General features: G+C 40.1%; 1 protein-coding gene across 4 annotated transcripts in view; it reads left to right on the forward strand.

Moving 5' to 3' along the window:
- Positions 1-3,306: 3,306 nt before the first annotated feature.
- pdlim5a (PDZ and LIM domain 5a) overlaps positions 3,307-26,910 on the forward strand; it is a 70,829-nt gene continuing 47,225 nt past the window's right edge. For 2 of the 4 annotated variants that reach the window (XM_022211237.2, XM_022211238.2), the window contains exons 1-3: positions 9,806-10,068; positions 10,506-10,758; positions 24,595-24,746. In XM_022211237.2, coding sequence (XP_022066929.1) covers positions 10,660-10,758; positions 24,595-24,746 — 251 coding nt within the window. In that variant the 5' untranslated portion in view covers positions 9,806-10,068; positions 10,506-10,659. Of the gene's footprint in view, positions 3,369-9,798; positions 10,069-10,505; positions 10,759-24,594; positions 24,747-26,910 lie in introns of those variants that run through there. The other 2 variants (XM_051951155.1, XM_051951154.1) reach the window with 2 other exon arrangements.

Consider the following 26,910-nt stretch of genomic DNA (forward strand, 5'->3'; position numbering starts at 1 on the left):
TCACATTGAGGAAGGTCATTATAAAATCAGGATTAGAGACTGAACACGTTCTGAGTTAAAAAAAAAATACAGCAGTCGATATCTTCCAAAAAAGTAGCTGAAGCTAGGGCTGCTGTTCCTAGGCCTGATATTAAAATAAAAGTGACTACAACACAAAACCTCCATTACCCAATCAAGCAGTAGGATTCTTTCAGTGCTTCTCTATCCATCTACGCAACAACTTTAAGCAAGGCAGACCTGCATGTGTGTGTGTGTGTGTGTGTGTGTGTGTGTGTGTGTGTGTGTGTGTGTGTGTGTGTGTGTGTGTGTGTGTGTGTGTGTGTGTGTGTGTGTGTGTATACATGTGTCAAAGTGAGAAGGAGAGAGATTACATCACCATACAGGGCAGCAGGAGCGCGTGCTGTGAAACTCGGCTGCTCCTGACTGAGACTACTGCATAATAACCTGTTAACAAGCATAACTGGCCCCTGATGTAAGTCATACCTTGAGGCGAATGAATGCAGTCACTTCCATTATTACAATCTGATGTCATGCCAGTGTTAAGGGTCTGTCTGTACACTTGAGTGCACTCACAGGTCTGAGATTTCGCCTTATTTTGCTCCACCGTATATTGTAGAGGTGGATTTTTGTTAAAATACTAACAGACCAGTGACATATTAAAATGATAAAACAATGTAAAGTGGTTTAGTGAGGGTGTTACGTCAACACATTACCAGGAGCACAAGTTCAACCACGCTGGCACAAATAAGTCTCTGAAAGTGTACTGTACCAATGGATCATCATCCCTCTAACAGATATTCTCTCAGTTAGTGTTTTTGTAATGGTCGTGGAGAGATTTGTCAAACATGGTGGTCCAAAATCTGACGTGTGGAGTTCTGTTGAAATTGTGACTGCATATGATTTACATCAGATTCATCAAACCTTTCAGTGACCTCTTGTGTGTGGTTTCTGGTCACACATGCCTATGAATGAAAGCTTTGCCATCCTGGAGGAGACCACTCCCATCAGGATAGACATGTTGCATTAAAGAGCAATAGTGAGCAAAATGCTTCTGATGGCAAAACAGAGCCACCAGATCCCCTCACTGAAGGGTCAAGTGTTCAGTTTTTACCCCCTTCACCCATCTGTATAAATGAATGAAACTAGATTTTGCAATTACAGTAAATAAAACAAGATTTCACAATTCAATTTTATTCTTGCAGCACTGAAGATAGGCAAAGTTTCTTTAACACCGACTTTAACGCAGTCACTGCACCTTGCACATACAATAACGAAACCAAATCTCCTCAACACTGGCCACAGTTACATTAAGTTTTTTAATTCGGAATCAAAGTTTTGTGGTTCTCGTTTACATGGAAATGTTAATTCCGAATTAAGGTTTACATGGACCACACGTTTGGGCGATGGAAAAGATTCTGATTGGACAGGGAGTGGACGTGACGTATCCCGGTTTACCGGAAGAAAACAAACTTCATTTGCTGCAGCCTTTATTTTCCCCAGCAGCATGGAGGAACAACTAACAAGCATGCTTTTCGCTTTTCTTTTTACTGTCGTTTTGAAACAGCAACTCGACAATGGTGTACTACTTCTCAGGGACGGCTGGTATAAATGGGCTAACAGGGCTAAGCCCTCCCAAGCTAACACAAAAAAGACGAGAAAATTATTTTTTAAATAACTTACAACAGATTGTTTTAAGTTTAGGTGAAACCAAAGGTAGCAACAGCACCAATCAGTCAAAAGAAAAACATAGAATATCTCTAAATGGGCTTTTTTTTTTTTTTTTTACAGGCCCAGCAGATACAGTCCGCTTTCATTCATTTCGTTCTTGTAAGTGATTGACAGGTGTCATGTCCCGCCCCCGTGATTTACTGATCCTTTGGGCTAACTTCAGTCAGCCCACAGGCCCCTGACTTTTGACCAATAGCAGTGAATTAACACAGCGGTGCTGCTATTTATACCAGAGTTGGGAAGGAGGGAGAAAAAACGAACAAGGTGGATTATTTGCTCTTTTTTGTCCATTTTCCTCAATGTCTTTGGAGGAAAAGCTGGAAGTTAAGAGACTGGGATCACATTGGCCAAACGATGTTCAAATAACTCAACAGAATAAACAACAAAATCGTAAGTTTTGCGTTTCTTGGTTTGACAAAAAGGACTGGCTAACGGCAAGTGTAGCTAAGGATTCACTTTTCTGTTTCCCATGCTTACTTTTTGGAGGACATACTGCATGGACTCAACAAGGAATTGTGGATTTGAAACATTTGTCGGAGAAAATTAGAAAACATGAATGCAGCACAAGTCACATTGGAAACAGCTTCAAGCTGTCCATGTTAGGAAAAGTTAACATCGCCTGTCAGCTGGAAGAGGGCCACCGCATCGCTGTACAGACACAACGAGCTGGTGAAAAAAAATAGACATTCACTATCAAGGATTGTGGACTGTATTAAATTTTGTGGAGCACACGAGCTAGCTTTACGGGGGTCTGACGAATCCCCCACTTTAACCCAACGCGGCGTATTTCTGGACCTGGTTGACCCATTTTCTTTTTTAGACAGCCAGTTAGCAGATCACCTGTCAAACACACAAGATGCAAAGTACACGTCCAAGACTAGCCAAAATGAGTTGCTTGATTGTATGTTAGCTGTTTATGAACAAAAAGTGACTGATGAAATATCGCAGACAGCATTTGTGGCTGTGTAAGCTGATGAGACAACCGATGTGGTGTGTGTGTGTGTGTGTGAGAGAGAGAGAGAGAGAGAGAGAGCGAGAGGATGTAGAGCACTAAAGTAAAGTGTATCTGTAATTGATGTAACTGTGTGTATAATAGGTGATGTTGCTTTTGCAGCTGTGTTAACTATCTAATCGGGATTATGCATTTGTTAGCCCACCCAACAAATTTCACGACCAGCCGCCACTGTTACTTCTGTTGTGCCAGTAAGGCTGCAGAACGTGTATGTTGCTACATGGCTAGGTGAGGAGCCAAGCATGGGCAGAATGACCGGAATTAATTAAAGCGTAATTAACTGTATATATGAATAGGAATTAGTTTATTCTGAGTTAACGTCAGAATAAACCAGGTAGTTTATTCGGAATTAACTTTTTAATTCGAAAATAAGTGTTTACAAGGAGATTTTAAAGCGGAATCAACTTTAATTCCGAATTAAAGAGGAATATAAGGTCTCATGTAAACATGCTGACTAGCTAAGAACGCGTCTACAAATCAAAAGACCTTTGCAATCAGGGGAAATTAATTTCACGCCGTGTTGAGCAACTTCCCAGTGAGTGCGTGATGACGCTCTCACAAACAGCATAAGAAGTGGCGGCGATGGCAAAACGGGGCGAGGAGTCCCGAGCAGAAGGAGAGAGAGACGGTGAGTCACAAATAATGTTTGTTCACCTCCACAGTGAATGCTTTGTGTGAAGCAGGTAGCAGTTTATGTGCAGCATCTTTTTTGGTTAGAGTTTGTGTTTATAAGGTATCTTTCCTGGGATGCTTCTGCTGGCATCCTGGCGGGTTTGTTAGTACAGTTTCTCCAGATGCTGTGTGTTTAATAACATGAACTGAAGTGGTCAAGTTGCTCTTGTGGTATAAATTTGATAAACTGGTGCACACATGTTGTTTAATTTGTGCTATTTTAAAAGTGAATCTGGACTAATGGCTGTTTTTGCAGCAGGGGGGAGGAGGGAGAGAACAGTATAGAAAAAGGGAGGGTGTGGGGGTAGTATTGACGTTTGGCTGAGCTTCAGTCTGTGCTGAATGAAGCAGATGGTTTGATTATCCCCAGAGACCCTGCTGCTTCTAAAGCTCTGCCTCTGGTCACTGATATATGGACTGGGATGGCACACATTTGTATTTCTGCCTTTGTGAGGACCCTCCTTGAAAGCCAAGCCTTAATTCTAACCTGAACTCTAAAACCAAACCGTAGCCCTCATGCAGTCCTTTCAAGGTGCACCCCGAAATGAAAAAAAAATTCTACCAATAGACTTTACTTTACTCCACCAAGATCTAAAACTCAACTTGTACCCACAAAGACACATGTACCACTACACACCCTTCCATTAAACCATCTCAAGCACCACTTTCTTCACCTCTTCGCATCCTTCTGTGATCTCGTCTGCCCCACTTCACCTCTTCTTCTTTGCATCCTGTGTTTATTTCTTCCCTCTTTTCCTGCAGTCAACACAGAACAGCTGCTGTCTGCAGGAGAGGAAGGAAGTGAGGCACTGGAAAAGTCACAGAATACTCAGTGCAGCAAATATGTAGTGAGTGCATGTGTGTATCCATGTCTGTGCTTTTGGATTTATATCTACACATTTGCCTAAAAGTGCCAGGAAGCACCCGAACCATGCATAATTCATTATGCACCAAGGCCTGTGTCATCATATTGAGGCTGTGATATAATGAAAGCAGTCTGAACGAGGCGTGCTGTATCTGTCATCAACCATTATGACAAGCTGTCTAGTCAGAATACTTTGGGCATTATGGGATAGCAATATTGCATTCAAGTGTATCTGTAATCTAATCATCATGTTACAGAATATATTATTGGGTATTAAAAGCTTTGGCAGAAAGGAAGTTTACTGAGGTCATGTTGTCATGGTTTAAATAATATTCCTCTGAGCAACTTAGAACTCGACTAAAGCTTCGTCCCAGTGTGTAGTACACTAACACTATTCAGTAGGCTTGACATGCCATGTTTTTTAGCAGTTAGTGTACAAGAATTATTGTACTTTACTGTTTTAGTGCAGCAAATGAAAATAAATATGCGGCAATAGGCATCAATCATAACTCAGCTCAGCCACTGCTGGTTTTAAACTTGGAAACTCAAAAACATCAAGATGAATGCTTTCCCAAAGATTTTGTATTTACTTTTTGTTCGCCAGCATGTTCCTGGAGCTGTCTCAGCTCTTCCTGAAGTTTGTTCTCGAACTTCAAATACCTGCTCTATTCTCTTTGTGCATTGCATTGTTAAGGAAAAGTGTCCATCGAAATTCAAACCTTCACCAACAGCTGTTGAGTCACTTTCTCAGCGACAACACACTGCGACTCCGTACATACAGACAGGCGCAGTATAATACAGAGTGAAGACACATTTTATCAAAACCTGCTTGTGTTCACCGACTTCAGAGGAACAGTACAGCAGCAAAAAACACACTGATTTTTGTTCAGGTTGTGAGTCCACCGGTGTCTGTCTAAAGGGAAGCTCCCAGTTTATTCTCAGGGGAGCATGAATGTGCTCATTAAAGTTCATCCGTCTGATACATTTGATTCATTGCGCCAAAATGGAAATTTATGCCTGTGGGTGATACTGCAAACAAGGAGGTCTTTGGCTCGAGTGTTTATCACTGTGTGTCCAAACAGGAGGTGGACAGAATGATTAGGAGCAGCTGATCCCAGGACTCTTAAGTGGTGGACCGTCTCTTTGAAATGTGTCTCTGAGGCAACATTACGCTCGGCTTTAAAATGCTTCTCTTTGATTGACCCAGACTTGACCCAAGCATTAGACAATTGTGTGGACATTTTAGCGTGTGTGTGTGTGTGGGTCTGTGCACCTGTCTGTTGATGTCTGCAGCCAGATTTCCTTCAGTTTATCTTTCTTAGGATGGACAATCATGTGGACCGAGTCGTCTGTCTCCCTGTGCGCTTCTCCGTCTGTCTCTGTCTGTCTGGTTGCCCGGTAAGCAGGGAGGAATATTTTCCACTGTGGAAGCGAACAGTTATAAACAGTGACTGAGCTTAGATGGGAGATGGAGGCCTCTGACAATAAGCTCATCTCTGGATTCTTGGCATGTGTTCTGTAATTCAATATTTTTGGACAAAATGCAAATCTTGCTAATAGCTTGTGCCTCCGTTTTCCCTAGATGCTGATCACACAGAATTTTAGACATTTACACACTGCCAAAAATCATGACAAACTTTGATTTACATGTGATTTCACCAGTGTTTACAGAACACTATTGTAATGGAAAAATAATCTTTCCCCATATTTAAAGCTATATAGCGGTATGTGTTGCTGACTGCCACTATAAAAGCATTGGGAGAGACAAAGCTACTCCACTGACCCTTACTGTGCCTTGCTCACTGTACAGAGAAGTGCTGGGGGATTAGTTAGGCTTATATTAGTCTGGAAGGGTTAGACTGATTAGATGGCTGGCAGACAAATGCTCTCCCCAATATAAACAGCAATACTGTTTATCTGTCTGTCTATATACACAATAAGCATGTGTACATCTGCGAGTGAATTAATTTTTGCATATTGGAGTAATTTATGTGATTACAGAGTTTATTGTTGGTCTGTGATGTCAGTGTCGTAGGGCAGCAGTTGCCCCATTTCTTCCAAGTTTGACAGTCTGACATAAATCACAAAAAACTCCAATCTTCTCTTTTACATTAATAAAGACTCCATTGCCAGATTTGTTTAATAATAATTTGTTTTTGGTATTTGTTTGTACATTTTCAAACCACAGTCTGCAGATTTTTATGTTGTTTTTTTTTTTTCAGAATAATCAGATTTCAGGTTGTAGTTTGGTGAATTTATTCCTGGGAGCTACCCACTGTATTTCTAATGTCTTTGCTGTAATATTTCAACTTTAGCATTTTAGCTGGAAAAAAATATTTCAGATCAATGCATTTTGCTGCTTTTGTCCGTTTTGACCTGAAATATCAAATCTTTACACAATAGAGATTTTGTGTGTGTTGTGTCCCTCCAGGTTTGATCCTGTGTGTGTGTGTGTGTGTGTGTGTGTGTGTGTGTGTGTGTGTGTGTGGGGTGGGGGGTGGGGGGTGGGCAGCTGGCAGAGTAGGGTGGGTCTCCCCCATTTTATTCACGTGGATGATGCATTAAATGTCATTTAGAGGGCCAGATTATCATACCAGTGAGGGGTGGAGCTTGTCTTGGTGGGACCATGTGTATTTGGCTGCAGGCTGCTAAGCTGTGATCATTAAGCATGTGGAGAGGTGAGCATATGGGGACTGGAATAGAGCATTTGACAGAACAAAGGACTGTCCGGGTGTCTGAGGTTTCGTGCTGTTGCACACTCTCTATTGTTAGTGTTTGATATCATTATCCTGTGGCCCACAAATCTCCTTTGTTGTCACTGTTACAGTTTTTGGCCATTGGCTGTTTATGACAATAGACGCAATTGGTCAAATGTCTTTAAACAGTGAATCACACTGGTGGGCCCATATATTCATATTCGAAATTTTATCTCCATGGGACTGAAAACAGGGTGTCTATATTCTTGTAACATGAGCATGATGGGACATTGGCACAAGACCTGAGAAGTGTTTATTATAATTACTATTGTTCATTTATTATTCTGAATTAACTGTTTTGTTTGTACGTGGAAGGTCAGGTGTAAAATGGTCACTCCAAAATCAACTGTGATGATTTGTAGATGATTCAATTTAGCTTAAAGTTGACTTACATGGGTCAAATGAGCACCAATTCCTCAGCATTATTCCTTATTGTGACTGTAAACTATCTGAATATTTTTACATTTTTCATGTCCCCATGATGTGTTGTTACTGTTGCTTTTTTAACCTGGCTGTCAATGCTTAAAATAAATTTACACTTAATGGCCAAGTAGGAAATGAGGTAAAGTTCTTAAAACACATTTTAAAGTAAAATGGTATACATAGCAGAATGATGGCTTTTGAGCAGCCAGGCAGACTTCCTTTCACTTTTATTGTTTTTAAAGTCTTTAGCCAGACCTACAAATAATCTATTTGCCATCACATGATCTTTTCTGTACTTCAGACAGTTTTAGTCATGCAACCCTGACCTTAATCGTTGACAAGGTCTGAACAACTCATATCCAAGTTTGGAGAGAAATGACAAGCAATTTTGTTCATTTTGGAATGAGGATGATCATTATTCTTAGTGCCTGTATTACTGAATATAATATGTTCTCTTCTCTGTCCAATTTTACGTTGTAGGTACTTTTAGCAAGACCCAGGTTTAATATATTTTAATATAATTGCCTCAACCTTTTCCCTTCTCTCTGTGGCCTTTTCTGTCCACACCTGATTTCCTGTTTCTCTGTTTACCTTGGACACCCCTGACCTTACGCTTGTTAGGATGTTATGGTAACTGTTGTTGTGCTTTGTTGTTGCAGGATGCGATATACATAATCAGCAGCCTGCAGTGAATTAAATTACATAAACAGAAGCTGTTTGCTTTGACCTGCTTCCTCCAGAAGCAGACAGGTCTGAGAGAAGTTGCGTCCCATGGATTCCAACAAGGCTAACCAGGTTTGCTCGTGTCATCTCCCCATATAAAGATGCTTTTAGTCCTTTTTACAAGGGGCATGAGCAACCATCTGTGCTACAGCCTTGTAGAAACAGTGCCTTTTGTAATTACATTTGCTGTAAAACTTCGGTCAGCTCTACCTCCAGCAAGACCCCTTCAGGTCTGCAGCGGAAACAAGGTTAATGACTCTTCCGTCTCTGCTCCACCCAGGATTTGCTCTGTTGTTGTTTAACCTCGCTGTGCTTTGGAATTAAGCACTATCAGCGTTAGATACACTGTGGAAATGTTCATTACCTTTATAATGCTACACATCTTGTGTTTATGTGTGTTTGTTGTTGTGTGCATTTAATTGCATACTGTATATACCTCATGCTGATATGTATATTCAGCTTGCTGCATGATGTTGTGTTTGTGTCCTTTTTGGATATCTTGGTGCACTTTTTTTCTCTCTCTGTCCATTTTAAATAGTTTTCAGTCCACATCCCACCACCTTTTTCTCATCAAAGCTTGTAGCCAGCATCTTTGTCAAACTTTAGCTCTCCACATCTTCCTTGATATTTGCTGCATTTTCGCATTCTCGTCTTTCAGCTACAGACTCATCAGGCTGCTGTATAGCCGAGCAGTGAACACAGTGCAGGACCGGCTAAGACTTGGCAAGATCTATATGTGTGTGTGGTCAGGGCCAAGAAAGAAATGGGATGAGTGTTTTATTGAGTGACTACTATATCAGTAAATATAAAGTCAATATTGATCTGTCTGGGCTCAGAAAAGGAATGGAGGAAATCCAGTGCAGAAGGAGAAGAATTGCCAGCTGTCTGGACATAAATAATGGAGGGACTAGTAAATAAACAAAGTGGAAATGAGGGTACTGCACTTAGGCACTAGACTGCATGTGTTTATTAAACAAAGTTTGTGTCTCTTTGCCAAAATACACTGAGATTATAGCAGCAGTTGTGGTTTAAGTGGTTGATTGCTTGTTCCTTCAAATTTAAAAGAGGGAAAGGCAGAGACATAACCCATACGAGAAAACATTGTAGAGTTACACACTTTATAGTAAGCAGTAATTAAATTGGAGCAAGGAACTGTGAGAGTAGAAGTTGGAGAAACAGCCCATTTAAAATTCGTTTGAATTAACAATGCACTTCTCCTAGAAAGGGGAGCCATAAACGAGGAGTTCAGGTGATTTTAAGCTCATGCATCCAATGTTCCTACAGTTGATCCTCCAACAAATGGCCTCTGAGAGACCTTTTAATTGCAGCCTTTGGGATGTGTTCCTGGGTCACAATCTGGTTCTGGCTGGTTCCACCTTAAATGAAGCAGGCTGCAGCACTGAGTCCATGTTCCCAAAATATCCGTATGAAAGATAAACCGTCCCCTCTCCTTTGCTCCTCTCCCTCCCCTTGTCATTTTCTGTGTGCAATGCTCCCACACTCTTTTCCTTAATCCCCCCCCCCCTACCCCCACCTCATATTTTTCTGAGTGTTGTCTCCTCCCATACCCGAATCTCACCCTTATCTCCTTGATTTCTCCTCCTCTCCTGTGTTCCACTCACTCCACCCAACCAGCGACTCCCATTCTCTTTCTCCTCCCTCTTCTCCTCCCATCCTAACCTCTACCCGTATGTCCTCTCGCCTCCCTCCTCCACCTTTCCCCTCCCCTCTGTCATTAACTAGTATATAAGGGCATTGCATCCCTCTCTAACTCTCTCACACACACAGTGTGTTTGCTGGGAAGGGGATAGTCCAGGGGAAACTAGGGATTACACTGTCTACCTGCCACTGAAGGACTTATTTTCCTCTCTGGAATTTCCATTGAAGAGGTACAGCCTTTTCTTTTGTACAATAATAGCACTAAATAATAGGAAATGTGCAGCAATTCTATTAATGTTGGCTATGTAAAGATCTTCTGGTGAGGGTTCTGATTTAGGCTACTGAACTGCAGCTCTCATGAGATAAAAATATTATTGTGCTACTTTGCATGTGTTTTTGCATTTTCACTTGCTTACAAGTGCGCAGCTGGCTGTGTAAATGAAAATCATTGTCAATGTATGTCTCTACTGATAAGTGCTGATATATGATATATCTTTTTACTTCTCAAACCCTCTCTGTGTATTGTGCTCTTGATCCCCCTTCCCTTCCTTTGTGTTCCTCATTTCAACATACATCACTAAATTTTTTTTCCTGTCGCTCCCTTTGTCTTATATTACCAAACAAAAACAAATGTAATGTATGCTTTTCTTTCATATCTTCCCTCCAGATCTTGGAACAACATCTTACCAGGAGCCCCTGCACTTCTGACCAAATTCTTGTCCATCATCGAAAGCTCGTAACATCATCACTATCACTTGATCTGCAAAATATTTTCCTGCTGTCAGCATCGTCATTTGTCGGTCAACATCGTCGAGGCGACCATGAGCAGCAACTACAGCGTCACTCTCTCAGGCCCTGCCCCCTGGGGCTTCAGGCTGCAAGGAGGAAAGGACTTCAACATGCCTCTCACCATCTCCAGGGTAAGACTACAACACACTATGTGAACTCACGCTGAAAGATGGGAGCACATGATAATAGATCCATTCCAAATAATCTCATCTTTTAATTCTGTTCAATGCAATAAAAGCCCAGATTTTAAATCCACACACATGCACATACAGTCATTCATCTCAATGCAGCTATAGAAAAGCATTCCATGTGGTGCCATGTGACTTTTAATTGATTTAAAAGACTGTTTTCTATACTTCCTCCCATCAACCATCCCCATCTTTCCACTACCTTGCCTCAATTTTCTGGTCCCCTACACTCAACCCCCACCACCACGCCCATGATAGCTGCACTGAATCATATGCCATCTGTCATGTATTGACCACACAGGAAACCTTTTCTCGCTTTCTTTGCATTCCACTTCACTTTGAGTGTCTGTATTGAAATTGCAGCAATCAAAGTTCTGGCACAAGAATCTTTTCTTCACTCACCGTGCTTGAAAAAGTAACTTGATGGTCCCTTGGTTTCTTTACTTTTCAGTGTCTACTCCCAACATTACCTCTCATTATCCTGCCAGTGTGCTGCTCATTCGCACAAAGTTCACACACACAGACACACACACACACACACACACACACACACACACACACACACACACACACACACACACACACACACACACACACACACACACACACACACACACACACAGACACACACACACACACACACATTTTAGCATTATTGTGATCCTGAAACGTGATAATAAGTTTCAAAGTTTGTTCAGGCTTCTGTTTGGTTCTGCTTAGACACTCACTACACCCACATGTATGTATATTCACACATGCACAGAGTCACACAGAAGTCACTAAAACTGGCAGCGTACACACTAATGGCAACATGAGTCTGATGATTAATGGCTGGCCAGGTCCTGTGCCAATCCCTCTTGGGGCCGTTTTGGGTTGCCATGTTTGTGTTATTACTTTGGATGTGATACTTTTCCCACTAACTGAAGCCATGTGAATTTTTACCACATATGTGTGTTTGCGTGTGTGTGTTTGTGTCTGGGAGTGCAGGCACGAACTCAAAATCCTGTTTGTAAAACTGAGAGAAAAAAAATGACAGACAAGAAATAGAAGGAAAAAGAGGGGCTAAAATGATAAAGCGACAACGTGTTCAACTCTGTACGTTATCTTGCATGAAGTGAATTTGTAATTGTGAACTGTTGCACCTGAATAAACACACTGAAAAGTATTCAGCATTGCAACAAAAAAGCATTTCCAAGGAAGTTGATGGGCTCTAATGAAAGAAAAGGAAGATGAATTGAAAGAAATCATGATGTTGATTCTCTTTTTCACAAAGAAGCTGACAGTAAGCAAAATATTATTGTCTCAGCCGTCAACTCTGACCTTTACTGCTGTATCATAATGGCAGTTATATGGTGTGAGGTTACAAGATGTTGGAAAGAGTGTGAGTAAAGCACTGATGTAAGCTTTGGGTGCTGATATGATAAATGTTCATTTTTTCTACATAAAAAAAAATGTGCTTCTATTTAAGTGTAACAATGTTCCTTTAGAGGTTGCATTGTTGAACATGAATAGAATAAAAACAGACTGCAGCCAATGGACTTCACAAGCCTTTGTAAAATTCTACCCTTCTCATCATCTGCCTTGCTTATCCAGGTGGTTTTTACAGTTTCAAAGACCTGATTTATGTTTCAAATCACTGTCTTGTCCTCAAACTGTCCTTTTATTGCTCTTGTCATGGGGAAAAAAGCAGAAAGTATCTGAAACAATGTATCCTATTACAGTTTATTGGGGCTTATTTCTGTTCTTTCAAGCTTTTAGAACTTTTTAGATTTAAAAAAGTAAAGAGTATTGTCTGACCTCCTGCAATAGCAGTGTCTCTTAGGAGATTTGCAAATACTAAGTTGAGTGGGTTCATTTATTAACTTTGAGTCTCTAAAAGAAGAGACGAGGCAGAGCAGTGTAGGTGGTGCATGTGCTGCATGTCGGGTGGTATAGACATGCAGTGAAACCATAGACACACAGTATAGAGAGTCTAAATTTGAAGAACTGATGGCAGGCAGTTTAAATTACACAAACCTATGATGTCAGTCAACAGGTCATCTGTCTGGATCATAGACTGTATATATAATGGACGTAGCATCTGGCTCCAGAATTGAAGCAAACCCGGAAGTGTCAAAAACTTGCAATATCACGCCGTCCGCTAGGGCTGGCTCCAAAAAGCTTTTTCTCCATAGACCCCAGTTCATTTTTGGAAAAAATAAAATTTGATAGACTGATTTTCTACAGCTCAGGATTTTTTTCCCCGTTAGTTTTCATGGTCAAAATGAGAGATCAGGTGGCCAATCTTAAAATAAATCAATACTGAATTTTAAATAAATCGTTAAAGTTGGCGGAGCCAGGGGGCGTGGCTATACTTGATAGACAGCAACAGAAGCCTCTGCGGCAAAACGTGGGCGGGATAAGAGAGTTCTCAGCCAATCCTGCCCCTAGTTGCTCTCCGGTCCAGTCTGTTTGATGACGCTTTTTACGTCACTGGCTCCAAAAAATCCAAAACGGCGACCGGGAAGTAGCAAAATCCGGGCTTCATTTTCTTGGCGTTGAAACCAACGGGTGATGTCACGGTTAGTTTACGCCTGGTCTGGATCTGCCTCTGTCCTCTTCATTCTTGTCATACCTTTGTGCGTAACTTCGTATTTGTTTTCGCTCTCTGTTTCTCTTTACATCTCTGCACCTCTCTTTCACTTTGCCTTAGCTGTTAGATCTTATGCAACTCATGACTCACTCTTCACAGATGTAGTTTTCTCAATACGAGAATCAAACCAAACCCTAATCTTATCCACCCTATTAAATCCAGTTTATGATGATGAAGGGCAGTGCTCCTGACCGCCGATCACCGACACATACGCACATTATATGGAAAAACGCACACCCACTTGAGCACACAATAGAAACACACAAACATGCTGCGCTCTGCCAGTCTAACCATACAGTTGGTTCTGAGAAGAGACCACAGAGTAGGGGTTATTAGAGAATGCAGCTATACTGCCAAACCACAGTTACCCTAACAGCTGCAGTTGCTAAGCTCTCTACATATGTGAATATACAGTGTGTTTCGTTTATGGCACTCAATGTACCAGTGGTGTTATTGCCAGTGTTGCATCATGGGGTCCAGTAGTTGTAACCACCACTGTAGTTCTTGGGTTATCTGCCCACTAACTGCTGTTCATGCAGAATGTCAACACATCCTTTTTTGGTTGTTTCAACGGTGTAGAAAAACAGTTTTTTAAGAGGCCAAGACTGATGGTGCTGCTTCTCCAAGTGCCAGTGAAACATTTTATCAAGTCTTCCCTTTTTGCCATAACCAATAAATGGAGGAAAGGTTTTTAGTAAAAAGATGGGTTGCTAAGGTTTCCTCAAATATATATATTTATGCCCTGCAGCACCCTGAATGTATTCGGAATTAGTTAAGCAGGTTTTCCATAAACACTAATGCTTTAACACACAGCTAGATAATAACAGTCTCATTTATATTTAGGCTAACATGAATGCTGATGCTCTTACCTAAAATGGATTTCATTCAGAACAATGTATTTTGGTCAGTGATGAGTGACTGTTTAAAGGCTTAAAGAGAGTAATGGAAGCTGTAATGTTTCAGACTAACTCGCCTTTTAGAGCAGCAAACATTACATTTCATGCCAAAATTTGTTTCGGGGAAATCGCTGGGGGGGGGGACTCCGTCTAAACCCATTAAAACGCTTTCTTGAAAAATTAATTTACTCATTTTATTGATCAGAATCTTTTCAGGAATGAGGTCCTTCATGTATGGAGACAGAAAACACCTGCCTACAGTGCTATTCCCAGAGAAAAGTACGACACAGTGAATCAATATTTAAACCTTTCTGGAAGCCCCATTTACAGGATCCACTGCTAAAATAATTTAAGGGAAAGCAACCCAGGGGAGTAGATGCATTAAGCTTCTAAGAATAGATGCATCATCTCACAGGTCAGCTCCCATGACCACACCCATTTAAGAGACATGCTGGTTCCCCTATTTTAAACTGTCCTAAGGCGAGGGTGAGTATTACTTAGATTTCATTTTGGGTACATCAAAAAAAAACACACTAAAGGATAGTTATTTGACATAAAGCGCAGCGACTTTTGTTTCTTTTGTTGTAAACAAACTAATTGTATGCATGTCTAACTCTCAAATATATTGCACATCCTCAAACCTGCATTTCCTTCATCATGACATGTTTGAAACCATAATTTTTGTCTTTTTCTTTCCAGCATATTACTACGACAATCCTCATGCGCACACACAAGAGCAAACTGAACAGGAAGCGCAAATGATACTCTGTAGAATGCATCACCTATGTGAAAGAAAATCAATTCATTTGATTCAGTTGTTTATTGTGGTTAGCATCAGGTATCTGAATGCTTATACAGCAGTGATACTTACTTTAAATACCTATTTTGGAATGTTGTGATAGTTTAGGTAAGAAATATTGTTCTGTGCTTTGTCCATGTATAATAACACATTTCAGGTCATTCCTTTCTCTGGAGCTCCATAAAGAAATCTTTGTACACAGAGTTTTGATCAGTCGGTAGATAAAGCTATAGAGTGACGACAGTGAAATGAATAAACAGCTAATCTATAATAAAACTCTTTCATGGAAGAATGCTGTTCCTAGAACTGCCTCGGCTGCCTCCTGCTTCCCCAGAGATGCTTTTCAACAGCCGATGATAACAACTGACCAGAGTAATGGGTCTATTTCAAAGACTGTTCTATACATAGCTGGTGCCTTTCCGCTCTGTCTTTCTTCCTCCCTTCCTCTCGCTGCCTTTGCTTCTTCCTCCGACAGTATTTACTCTTCTACTCCATCACATGACTGGCGAAGTCTTAAACCTGTGATGCTGCAGCCTTTGAGCTGTAACCTTTCATACCAAACTATCAGAGCCAGTTGACAGTTCCTTTATGTGATTTAATAACATGTGTATCTGCCTTAATCAAACAAGTCTTGAGTGTTTCCCTTTTGACTATCTTTCCATCTTAGTAAAATAGTCTCAGAGCCAGAATCAACAATTTATTATTTCCTCTCTGACAAATCAGTCTGTCAGTGCCTGTGTGTGTGTTTTGGTGCACGTTGGGGCATGTTGTATTTGGACCCTGTAACAGATTTGACTTTTCTGTATTCACAGCCATGCCAGAATTATTCTTGCACTCCTGAAAATTTTTGGTAATATGACATTGCGGTTCAATATTTGGCATTCAGATATCATGGCTTTCTTAAGTTGCTACTTTTAATATATTGTCGTTATAGTTTCTTACTGTTGATTCCACCAAAAGAATTCTGTCTTCACTGGTAATGGACCGACTAATCCACTGTAAGACCCATATCAGTGTCCCACATCCCAATACAGGAGATGTTTTCAAATGGAAATTGCATCTGATACTTTCAGCAGTATCATTTTTTTTCACATGTATTTGTTCTGCTGTTTTGCAGAGTGATCATATATGAAATTTACAGCACTGAAGAGGCTGTTAGACCGTGACCTCAGCTTATATTTCATCCAGTCATTTAGAGTCTATAGCTTCAAAATGATATAGCCATACCAAAATATATAAAGAGAAAAAATGGGGAAAAGACTATGTACTAGCACAGTTTATCTCTCGGTGATGGTATTTAAATACGTCTGGTTTAGTGGAATTATTTCAGGCAAAAGAATTTTAATAACGCTGGCGAGACAGCACAGCCAGGTCCGAACACGCTGCAGTGAATTCACCATGAAGAGACGAGAATAATCTATTGTTCAATGCTGCTATAATGTATTTTCCACAGTAGTTGCTATTCCTGCCATGTCTAATCTGCCTTCCTCTCAGGATGCTGGCCGACTGGCTGGATCATGTTTATTCATGAGCAACTATGATCCAGCTGGGTGACAATTATATAATTCAGTCAACTATTATTATGAACAATGGAAACGGTAACTGTTGTTCTTTATTGAACTTTCAGTACGTGCACTTTAGGTTTTGTTTGAATGTTGTGCAGGAAACAAAGATCCTGAAGTTTTACCTGACATAGATTTACATGGAGCTCGCAAGAAGTCTGAAAATTACTTCAGTCATTTTATGTCTTGATCAGATATGTTCCTCTCTTAGAAAAGGCTTACCTCAGCAAGGTTCACCTCTTGTATTGCTTCTTTTATAGCCCTCACTATTGTTTCCAGTGATGCTTCCTCTATAAATATGCAATTGCATTGTTGAACCAGACACCCTGGATACTTTGTCCTGACTAAACGTTCAAGCAGTCTCTACTTCTGAATGAATTTCTCACCCTCAGAGCTGCAAACCAACTTGATTGAAAGCATACCAAGAAATAGATCTCACATCTGTTTCTTTAGCCCACATAAAAATAATTGTTCTCCAACACATTTTAATGTTTTTGCCCAGGTTACTGCTTTCAGATGTCGGCAAGAAACACATTATAAACAGATTTTTGGTGCAATTAGATTCTTTCTAAGTGAGTGTCACTGATGCTGCACAGGTAACCTACTGTGCGTTCATGTGGATTCTAGTGTTCATGTGTGTTTCCACTGGCTCTATCAATGGCCTCGGCACCACGACGGTCACATCATTGAGTCTGGCTATGAAAGCTGGCTTGTTCGCTTCTTGTTGAGCTAAGTGCAGTTGTCATGTGGGATTTCATACCCCTGGTTGTGTGTTCTTGTTTGTTCAGCCCTGTGTTACACCTAGAACCATTCATTCCATGTAAATGTCCTTCTCTATATACCACGAAACTCATAAATATGACATGTTTAATGTTTTCCAGCAGGTATATTGTGTCAGAGTGTCAGGGTGTTTATTTTTCTGGTAACTACAGGTCTTTCTTGACCTGCCATGTCTACTACTATTTACACAGATAGAGGATGTTATTTCCCCCTACTTGTAGTAAAAAATACCCTGTGGAGTTTCTGACCCTTACTAGCTTTATGGGGCGACTTTGATGTGAAAGTGTACCTGCTGTGTTTTTTCTTTCACATACTCACTTGGAAACCAATTGTGCCATGCAATTTCACAGATCTACAGATGGCAGTAAAGTGCTGAGGAGCTCCATATTGAACCAAAAGAAATCAGTTCTGCAATTATTTTCATTTAGAAGAAAGTGCATTTACCACTTATGCTTCAAGCAACTATACATTATGTTTTAGTGAGTAACACAGAATTTAAACATGTTTTTATCTCATTCATGGATTAAGAAAATTGCTAATTGCTAGTGAAACTAGATCAGAAAAATATCAACCAGATTCACTTTGTAGCAGATTAGATTTTTGCTTGAATGATGAGGTTGCTTGTTAGCGTGGCAAATTTCTTGGTCAGATTTTAAATCTCACATCCGAAGCTTTATGTTTAATGTGTACAGTGTTTCTGTGGCTTTGGCAGCTGTTGCCACAAAGAGCTAGCTATCCAATAGAGTATTTTCTTGTTAGGGTCTCCAGCATTAACATACAGGTCAAGCCGTTATTATTATATAGTGGTGCAGAAGAGCTTTAGGCAATGAAACTGTTGTGTCCAAATATTTTAATTGTATTGAAACTGTGTGGCAATGCCAACATAGCGACATGTGCTTGATACATATGCACATGTGCAAACACACTGTATACTGTTACAGGCATGCTTAATCATTTAGAGAGCTCTGTTGGTATGATAAGGCCCTGTAAATCTTGCTGTATAACATTACTGGATGTTGATTCTCACTGGCAGTAAGAGCATTGCCTTTTCTATTAAGGATATGATCTCCAGACGATCTATTATACTCTATTCTTTGTCTTATACTGCTGTATACTATATGTTTCATGTACTCTAAATTCATTTCCAGAGTTTTGTGTTGATATACGACTAGCGTGTAGTAAGGTTTATGTTTCTTCACTTTACTAACGCAATCAGCTTTAGATTCTTTTGGGTGATCATAATTTTTAAAAGCTCGACTTGTAACCTCCATCAATCAGTCTGCCAGCAGCAGACTGCGGCCAAACGCTGGAAGCCAACTGCATTGATTTCAGCAGCTGAAAAAAGCAGTGGATTTTGTCAGATGAACACGAGATCCCATTTCATATATTTCCATGATTCTGTTGACACAACTGTTTGATTTACTTCATTCAGGGCCATAAATTGTGAATGAAACGTTGTCTCACAGTTTACTATGTGTTGCTGATGGATCTGTCCAAGTGGGCTGAAATGATGCAGTTTGTCCCTGCTTCTGTCTCATGCACTTTCTTAATCTAACTTCTTTCTATTTCTTTATCATAAATCTCACTCATTCTTGTATTTCTGTCACTCTGTCTGGCTATCCTTCAAACTGTTTGTGCTTCTTCAACTAACTTTTTCGTTGCTGTTTTGCTGTTTTCTTTGTTGCTAAGAGATCGGATCGCTGTAGCTGCCAATTCCCTGCACATATTTCATTTAATGTCCCTGCTTTGGTTATAAATGAGGAGTCAGACAATAAACAGTAAGCACTGAAGAAAGCATTTTATCGAAAAACAAAACCTTTTTACAAAGAGTTTTGCAGAATCTTTGCTGCAATTTACAGTTCCTGTATTATTCAAATATACAGTAAAGCACCACTTCCTGTCATGAATATCATGCTAAAAAAATAACCTCACATTCAGTCCTGAAGCAGCAAGTTTAAAGTGAAATAAATATTTCTGAAGGTTCACATATGGAAGCAACTTTTGTGTATGTTTAAGTTACAAGGTATTTGTGTCTCCAGCTCTCAGTGTGTCAGTCCTAGTGTGATGTGAACCATCTGCCTGTCATCTCTGTCCCTCCTTGTGCTGAAAGCAGGCATTGTTCAAAGTACTCAAACCGGTCAGTGTATTTTCAAACCAGACAATGCTGCAGCACTGGAAAGCCTTTATTGCTATGTGTTGAAAACATTTTTGTGTTTTTTTTTTTCCAAAGCACTTAAATCAGACAGCATATGTGTTGAAATCTGACATGGCTGGAAGCATAATGGCAAGTTCATCTGTGCAAGCTTTGATATAGTGCATGTCTGTTTCTCATTCTTTTGTATAAGTGACAATACAAGTGACCCTTTCGCTTCTGTATGAATATATAATAAGGCAGCAGAATTTTACTGAAGGATGTATGCTGAAAATCAGGGATGTTAAAATCAACAGCAGAGACATGCATTTACAGTATAAGCTGGCACATTTAGTTAAGTATTGGTGATTTTTTTTTAGTGCATTTACCAATACAGTACCAGTGAATTTCCACAATTATCAAATTTGATGGCAAAAATAGTCAAATCTGTTTCAAAGTAAACTCTTATAAAAAAAAAAAAGCACTGCACACTTTATTCATGGTGGCTTATGGAGTATGCAGTGCTTGTATGAGGGTTGATCAAAAGTTTCAGGACTGTGCACTTTACAAGCAGTAACTGTTATGACTCACGATTTCACGTGACACCACGCAACCAACAGGGGAACCTATGTCACAAACATTTTCGTGACCACTAGCAGGTGTGCCATTGCAATCTCTTTTTGGATTGCAAACTGAAACAGAGAAGAAAGCATCACATTCTGTGTTAGTCGGCAGCCCTGGATGAGCGAAACTTCATGTGCAGGATCATCACTGGCGATGAGATCTGGGTCTGCAGCTACCACCAAGAGAAGAATCGACAGTAATCACAGTGGAAGTTCAGGAAAGCACCAGGGGCATGGTCATTGTTTTCTTCAACATTCGCATAGATTTACACCGGGCATTGATACCCCTGGTTGTGCTCTCAAGGCAGAGTTCTTGTATGGCATCTGAGGTGTTACAGAAAGAAATTTGGTGCAAATTTAATTAATGGCGGCAAAGTGGCATGTGGGTTCGTCCAGTCACAGCGCATCGGTTACAAGTAGGTTTTTCAGCCACAACAACGCAAACATTCCTCCCAATTCACACTACTCACCAGATTTGACTTCTTCCTACTCCACAGTTTAAGACTTTCAGGCTTATCACAGATGGTACTTGACATGATGCATAAAAATATGTTCAACACAAGTCCTACTGTTGATGGTACGGTGTCATGTCACATCCTGCACAAACACGGCAAGCAATCTTGGAAGTTTTTGATCAACCATTTACAACCACACAGTCAGATATTTTGACAAACTAATAGGAAGGACATCAGCCAACTAACGCTGAGCAGCACTTGGCTCATGTTACGAACGATCACTACATTAGCCCAAACAGTATGATAATGTTAGGCTTTTGTGTGGAGCATTGCTACCACAGATGCAGCTGTGACAATTCACAGTACAATTTTCAGTAATAACTGAAACTCTTTCACCTTAAACATCTGCATTTCTGTCTGAAAGGCACCTAGATAAGTCTGAGATGTGTCTTCCATTTGTTTAAATGCTCTCTGACATCATTAGCCTTCTGGATTTTGGATGTCTTGTCTCTGATCATCCCCAAAAATGTGAAATGTCCCTATCCACAACTGCGCATTAATTGTTTTTTTTTCTTTCCCCTTTTTGTTGCATCAAACCAGTTGCTGCACATGTCTCCAATAGCTACTGTTTGGTACCATAGGAAAGTAGTGTCCTGTCATGTTTTCAAAATTTTGGCATCGACTTGATACCAAAATATTGCTTCTCGTGATGTCTCTGTATACATGCTGCTTGAATATGTGTTCTGTATATTGCTTGTAGTGGAGATGTGTGCAATGGTTAAAACTGTTGCTTTCTGTCATAACCAAGCAACAGAGCCATAAATCAAATACCATGGGAAGCTAGAAGTGCTTGGCATGTTGCATAGACAGATTATTTAAATTTCTGTTTCTTATTTCCTCAATGATTTGTTGCAAACTCTTTTATATGAAAATTGAAACTACTTTGCGCTCCAATTTTTTTTCGTCTTAGTGATTTAAAACAAATGTTTGCTTTTGGAAACCGTCACTTGCTTCAGACACATGGAGTTGAGACAGTTAAGTACTTACGACAGCAATTAAAAATGTTATTCTTCACTGTATGTGTGACATACTGTTCTACATCATTAGAACTCACTTGTACGGCTGCAGGATGCTTTCATGGAGAGGAAAACAGAGCAGTGCTTTGTAAGTTGGTGTACATGTATGTGGAGAGGGAGAAGTAGCATTTGTGTGGGTAGGGGGCAGGAACCAAGCACTAATTGGGGAAAACATATAATTGAACATTTTGTGGTAAGCATTTGGTCCATAACAGTGCTCAGTGGTTGGTGTTAACACACCCTTGGAAATGGGTCAAAATGAATGAAAAGCCCACAGATTCTTTGTACCAAATAACTTTTTTCCCCCCTTCGCTCGCTTTCTGCCTTCCTTTCCATCCACACAATTTTAATCAATGTTATGTCGATCCTTCATTACCCTCTTCTGCGTGCTCTATATGCTTGAGAGTGGTGGTGAGTGATGTTGCGTGTGTTGGGCTAATATGACTATAAAAGGTTGGGGCCGCAGAGCCTTAACACTAATCCGGGTGCAGAGCCTCTTTTATTAGCCCTGCCTGTGCCTGTCAGTGTGTGTGTACGTGTGTGCATGTGTGTGCATGTGTGTGAATGTGAGACAAAGATAGAGACAAAGGAAACAGACCAAAAGATGTCTAAACCCACATTACACTCTCTCATCCTTGACTGTTGTTATATATTCAGCAGACACATATTCTGAAGAACCTGGTCTGAAAGGTACACTTGTCACTAAGTGTAAGAGGCACTTTATTACAAGAACGACCACAAACGTGTGTGTGTGTGTGTCTTCAGTAAAGTGGTCCTTTTTTCCATGGTGTCAAAAGAAACAAATGACCTCACTCCCCTTTGGACACACTTGAACCCTCTGTGTGACCAAGAATGGTCACAACTGAAGTGGCGAGTTGTTTCTGCTCTGAGGACACTAATGATATCTCAGTCCTGTTGTATTAACAGCAAACACACGAACACTATTTACTAGCTTTTTTTATTTTACTCACAATTCTGTCAACAATGGCTATGTAAATTATGAGCTGAGCCTTTTTGAAGATACCTTTATGTCTGGCTGTTATAAAATGCTTTTGCGTCATGGTTAAAAGACAAGAGATGCATCCTACGCACATTTCCACATCTGTCACTGCGCTCCCTCAGCCTGCTGATAAGAGGAGCTCTGTCATACATGACACATACTTACACAGTGTGTTGCCTTGTTTGTGGTGGTGACAGATTAAAACAGTAACAAAAATCCCTATTAACACATCTCAATACACTTGCATGTTAAACAGAAACTGAAATTTTTTGCACAAAATAAAATCAGATTTTCAATCTTTGGCAAGAAAATGCATTTAAGTCTCTGGTACACGTCTGTTTTTACACATCAGTACAGTATACAGCTACCGAGATAACACATATTTTACCAAACGGGAAACAGATCTAAATTCAACTTTGTATGTAATGCACAAAAATAGGAAGCACAAAAGTAGACATTTAGTCTAATCTGATCTTATTTTCGTGTGGAGTCAAGCCCATTTGTTTGCCTGTTAAATGTTTAGTTGCCTAGCAACTGTCTTCAAACAGTTGTTTACAAAATATGTCAGCATTCCTCACTATTTAATGGACAACAACACCAGTTATGGGGTGTGGAAAATGTTACAGTTGTTCCTTACGTAATTATGAATCTATAATCAGCCTTAGTGTCGAGGTTGATAAAGTGTAGCATCTGTATATACGTTTGAGATGTGTAACAGCACGGCCTGTATTTAATACCAACCAGCATGAGCTCAGCATAAGTCTTTTTTTTTTTTTTTTTGTCGAATCTGTTTCACATTAACCAACTTCCTCCAGAGTGGAAGTGCAGCAATTAAACTTTGTTTAAATATTTAAAGCACATCTCAAAAATTGCAGAAGACTCTGAAATCCAGAGACAAGAGAAATGTACATGTATTTTGTGATGCGTGTAAGCTAAGAGCTGTCTGGTTTGTAATTACCGTTTCCTCAAAGCCCGTAAAAGTGGTATGTGTCTACACCTTGTAGCATCCCATTATCTATTTGTCACCTTTTAAACAACATTTTGGATGGTGAATAATGACATAATTGCTTTTTACTGGGAGTAAATTCACTTTACTTGATCTTTATTGTATAGTAACAGTTAAGGTGTCAAAATGAGCGTCTTTTTTTCACAAACACCAGCTTTACAGGTTTTACTGCTGCTGTTGCTGCTGTCAAAGTTTAGCTGTATACTGTAAATGATGTCGTGCAGTATCAGTTTGCTAAACGTTGACTTCATTATGCTACGTTGCTGGCATATGGAAGTCAAAATTTTTATTAAAAATCCAGTCCTCAGTTTATTATTGGTCTAATATTTAATTTAATATGAAAGATTTATGCACTTAAATATGCTTAACATGTTGTGTTTGGGCATTTAGCTTTCTTAAACACCTTCAATTTGTCTATATTGTTAAAGCAAATTTATTTTCTTTGACTTGATTTTCATTATACAACAAAGAAGAAATGGCTCCATGATAAACAGTAATAGAAAAATTAGATGCGGCTTTTGAATTTTTCAACTTTTCGCCAACAAGCTGTAAGCCCAGTATGACAACACTCCATTAAGAACAAACAAAGGTAACTCAAACATCAAGGCGCCTGCTGTTAGACACACAACAGTGAACATCTAGTAGAACCTCTATCATGTGGTTCAGAACCTGGTCTTTCATTAACTTTCCTTAAATACTTAATAGAATGAACCCATAAATCCTCTGATAAATACAGGGTCACCTTGACCCGCCCTCCTTAATAACACTGACTGTTGATGTAGATGATTTAAGCTCTTTGTGGTTTTTGTGTTTTCGCAGCTGACAGATGGTGGAAAGGCAGTTAAAGGTGGCATTGCTGTTGGAGACTTGGTTCTGTCCATTGACGGCATTGCCACGGAGGGCATGAACCACCTGGAGGCCCAGAACAAAATCAAGAGCTGTGCAGGAAACCTCAGCCTCACTCTGCAGAAGTAAGCAATGAGACCCAAGTTACATCGCTTTAGAGTGATTTAGTGTGTGAACATGAACGGGTAACCATTCATTTCCACGACAACACAAGATCCATACATTCCCAGATCCATACATTCCCCGTCAAATCCTCCCAAAACAACACATTTTTGCATCAGATTTAAAGTCCATGCTTCCCCTTTCAACCCTGACATCCCGCATCCAAGCAGATGTTCACTGTTGTTGTAGGAGTTAATCACATCAACACCATTAGTTCTGCCTGATCTCCTGTTCCCTGAAGGAACGAGGAATAGCTAAAATCACAGCAAGAGCATCACACATGTGGACCGCCCACTCCTCACTATGTGGTGGAATCCTGAACACCGAAGCTGATTTATCTCAAGCATTTCTGCTACAGTGTGTGTCTGTGTGTGTGAGTGTGGCTTCATATTGGTTCTCATGTGGTTTGAATTGTCTGTTTTTTTCTTTGGCAGCCCTTGTAGCCCTGTGTGTGTTTTTGTTTTAGCACCGTGAGATGTTCAGGGCTCATACACTTTTGGATTCAAGATAATGACAATGCTGAAATAGCAGAATTATAGCGATCAACACACAGAGAGGAAAATGGAAATTTCTTCTGTTTTGCTGTCTCTACATCTGCCCGTGTCTGTCTGGATTTCACATTCCGTCCTCACTCAGTGACGTTTCATCTCCTTCACCCCTCCCCTCATTTGAGCCTAACTGAGCGTGTCCTCTAATTTGTGTCCAAATGATGACAGACTGAAGATGTTTTCTTTTGGTAAAGTGGGCGAGAACACTTACTGTAACATCTCAAGGCTTTTTGCAGCTCAAGGTCAGTGTGAGGCTTTCTGTGTGTGAGTCAAAGACCTCAACGATCGGGTGCTTTTTTATGATGAGGGAAACAGGTCTTAGAATAACACTTGACACTTGACAATGACGTGGAAATATGGAGCTACTGAAACTTAAATTGTTTTTGCAGGAAACGGTAGCAGTCATTTGACTCTAACCTTTCAGCTGTTTGAAATACATAACCCAACCTGTCTCTGCAAATTCATAAAACATCCCAATAGGTCTTTTGCTGGCTGATTTTTATGATTTTTTTTGTATAGATTACCCAGAAGACAGTCAGTTAGTATGAAAACACATGTTAACAGCTAGCCATTCTCTGTCCAAAGAATATTTGCACTCTACTGCAGCTATAGCTGAGAAAAGGTCCAGCACATAATCTTGGTTAACAGTCAGATTTAGGGTCCTCTTTTTTCAAAAGCAAATAGGATGTCCAGCTCTTCGTTAGCAGTTCTTTCTGAGTCACTGTTTCTGCTGCTGTAATGAACAGAACTGTAGCCGTCACAGAAATTGCTTTCGCATTAGTTCATTAAGCACCAAAATAGCTGCAAAGTGTCAGTGTAACCAAACAAATGTCATGTACTTGTGTGCTTATTTTGGAGAACAGTTACAAGGATTATCTGTTCTGCATCACTTTATTTCAGGCCTCAATGGAAAGACAAAACCAGCTTGTTTCATTATTAGCATTATTATATTACTGTGACCAGGCCGTCTCTGTAGGGATCAGCTTGAGCTCCAAATTTCACTTTACTAGGATATTTTAGGGCCCAGATCTTAATTCCTATCATAAATGGAAAGTAAAATCTGACATTCAGGATTTCTTTCCGTTTGCTGCCTGGCATTCACTGGCACTCTGATGGACATACTGTATATCCAAAGCGTGTCACACATAGGTCAACATCTGGGCTTTAATGGGTTTACATGCATAATGGAAAGAACCAATCTGGTCCTTTGTTTCTGTTAGTTTTTATAGGTATCACTCACTTCTCCTTTCATGTTTCTTTTTTGCCTGCCTTTTGATTGGGGTTGTCACTGGGTCAGATAGCAAAAGGAATGAGAACAGCAAGAAGACACAGAAATGTTAACAATACATGTGGCGCCTGTATGTGCGTATTTTAAAAAGAAGACAGGTTGTTATTCTGTTTCCAAATAAAGGGGTGATGTGAAGAAGAGACGGGCAGCAGATGTATGAAGGACAGAGATGGAAAAGTTGTAAAGTTGTCTCTTAAAGACGATTTTAAACTGACATGTAGTTAAATTTGTGCTGGCTACAGTTATTTTCAAGGATGGCAAATGTAAGGAGGGCCAAATTATGCTGGCACT

This window comes from Acanthochromis polyacanthus, chromosome 7 (assembly GCF_021347895.1).
Source record: "Acanthochromis polyacanthus isolate Apoly-LR-REF ecotype Palm Island chromosome 7, KAUST_Apoly_ChrSc, whole genome shotgun sequence".
NCBI classification, from domain to species: Eukaryota; Metazoa; Chordata; class Actinopteri; family Pomacentridae; genus Acanthochromis; species Acanthochromis polyacanthus.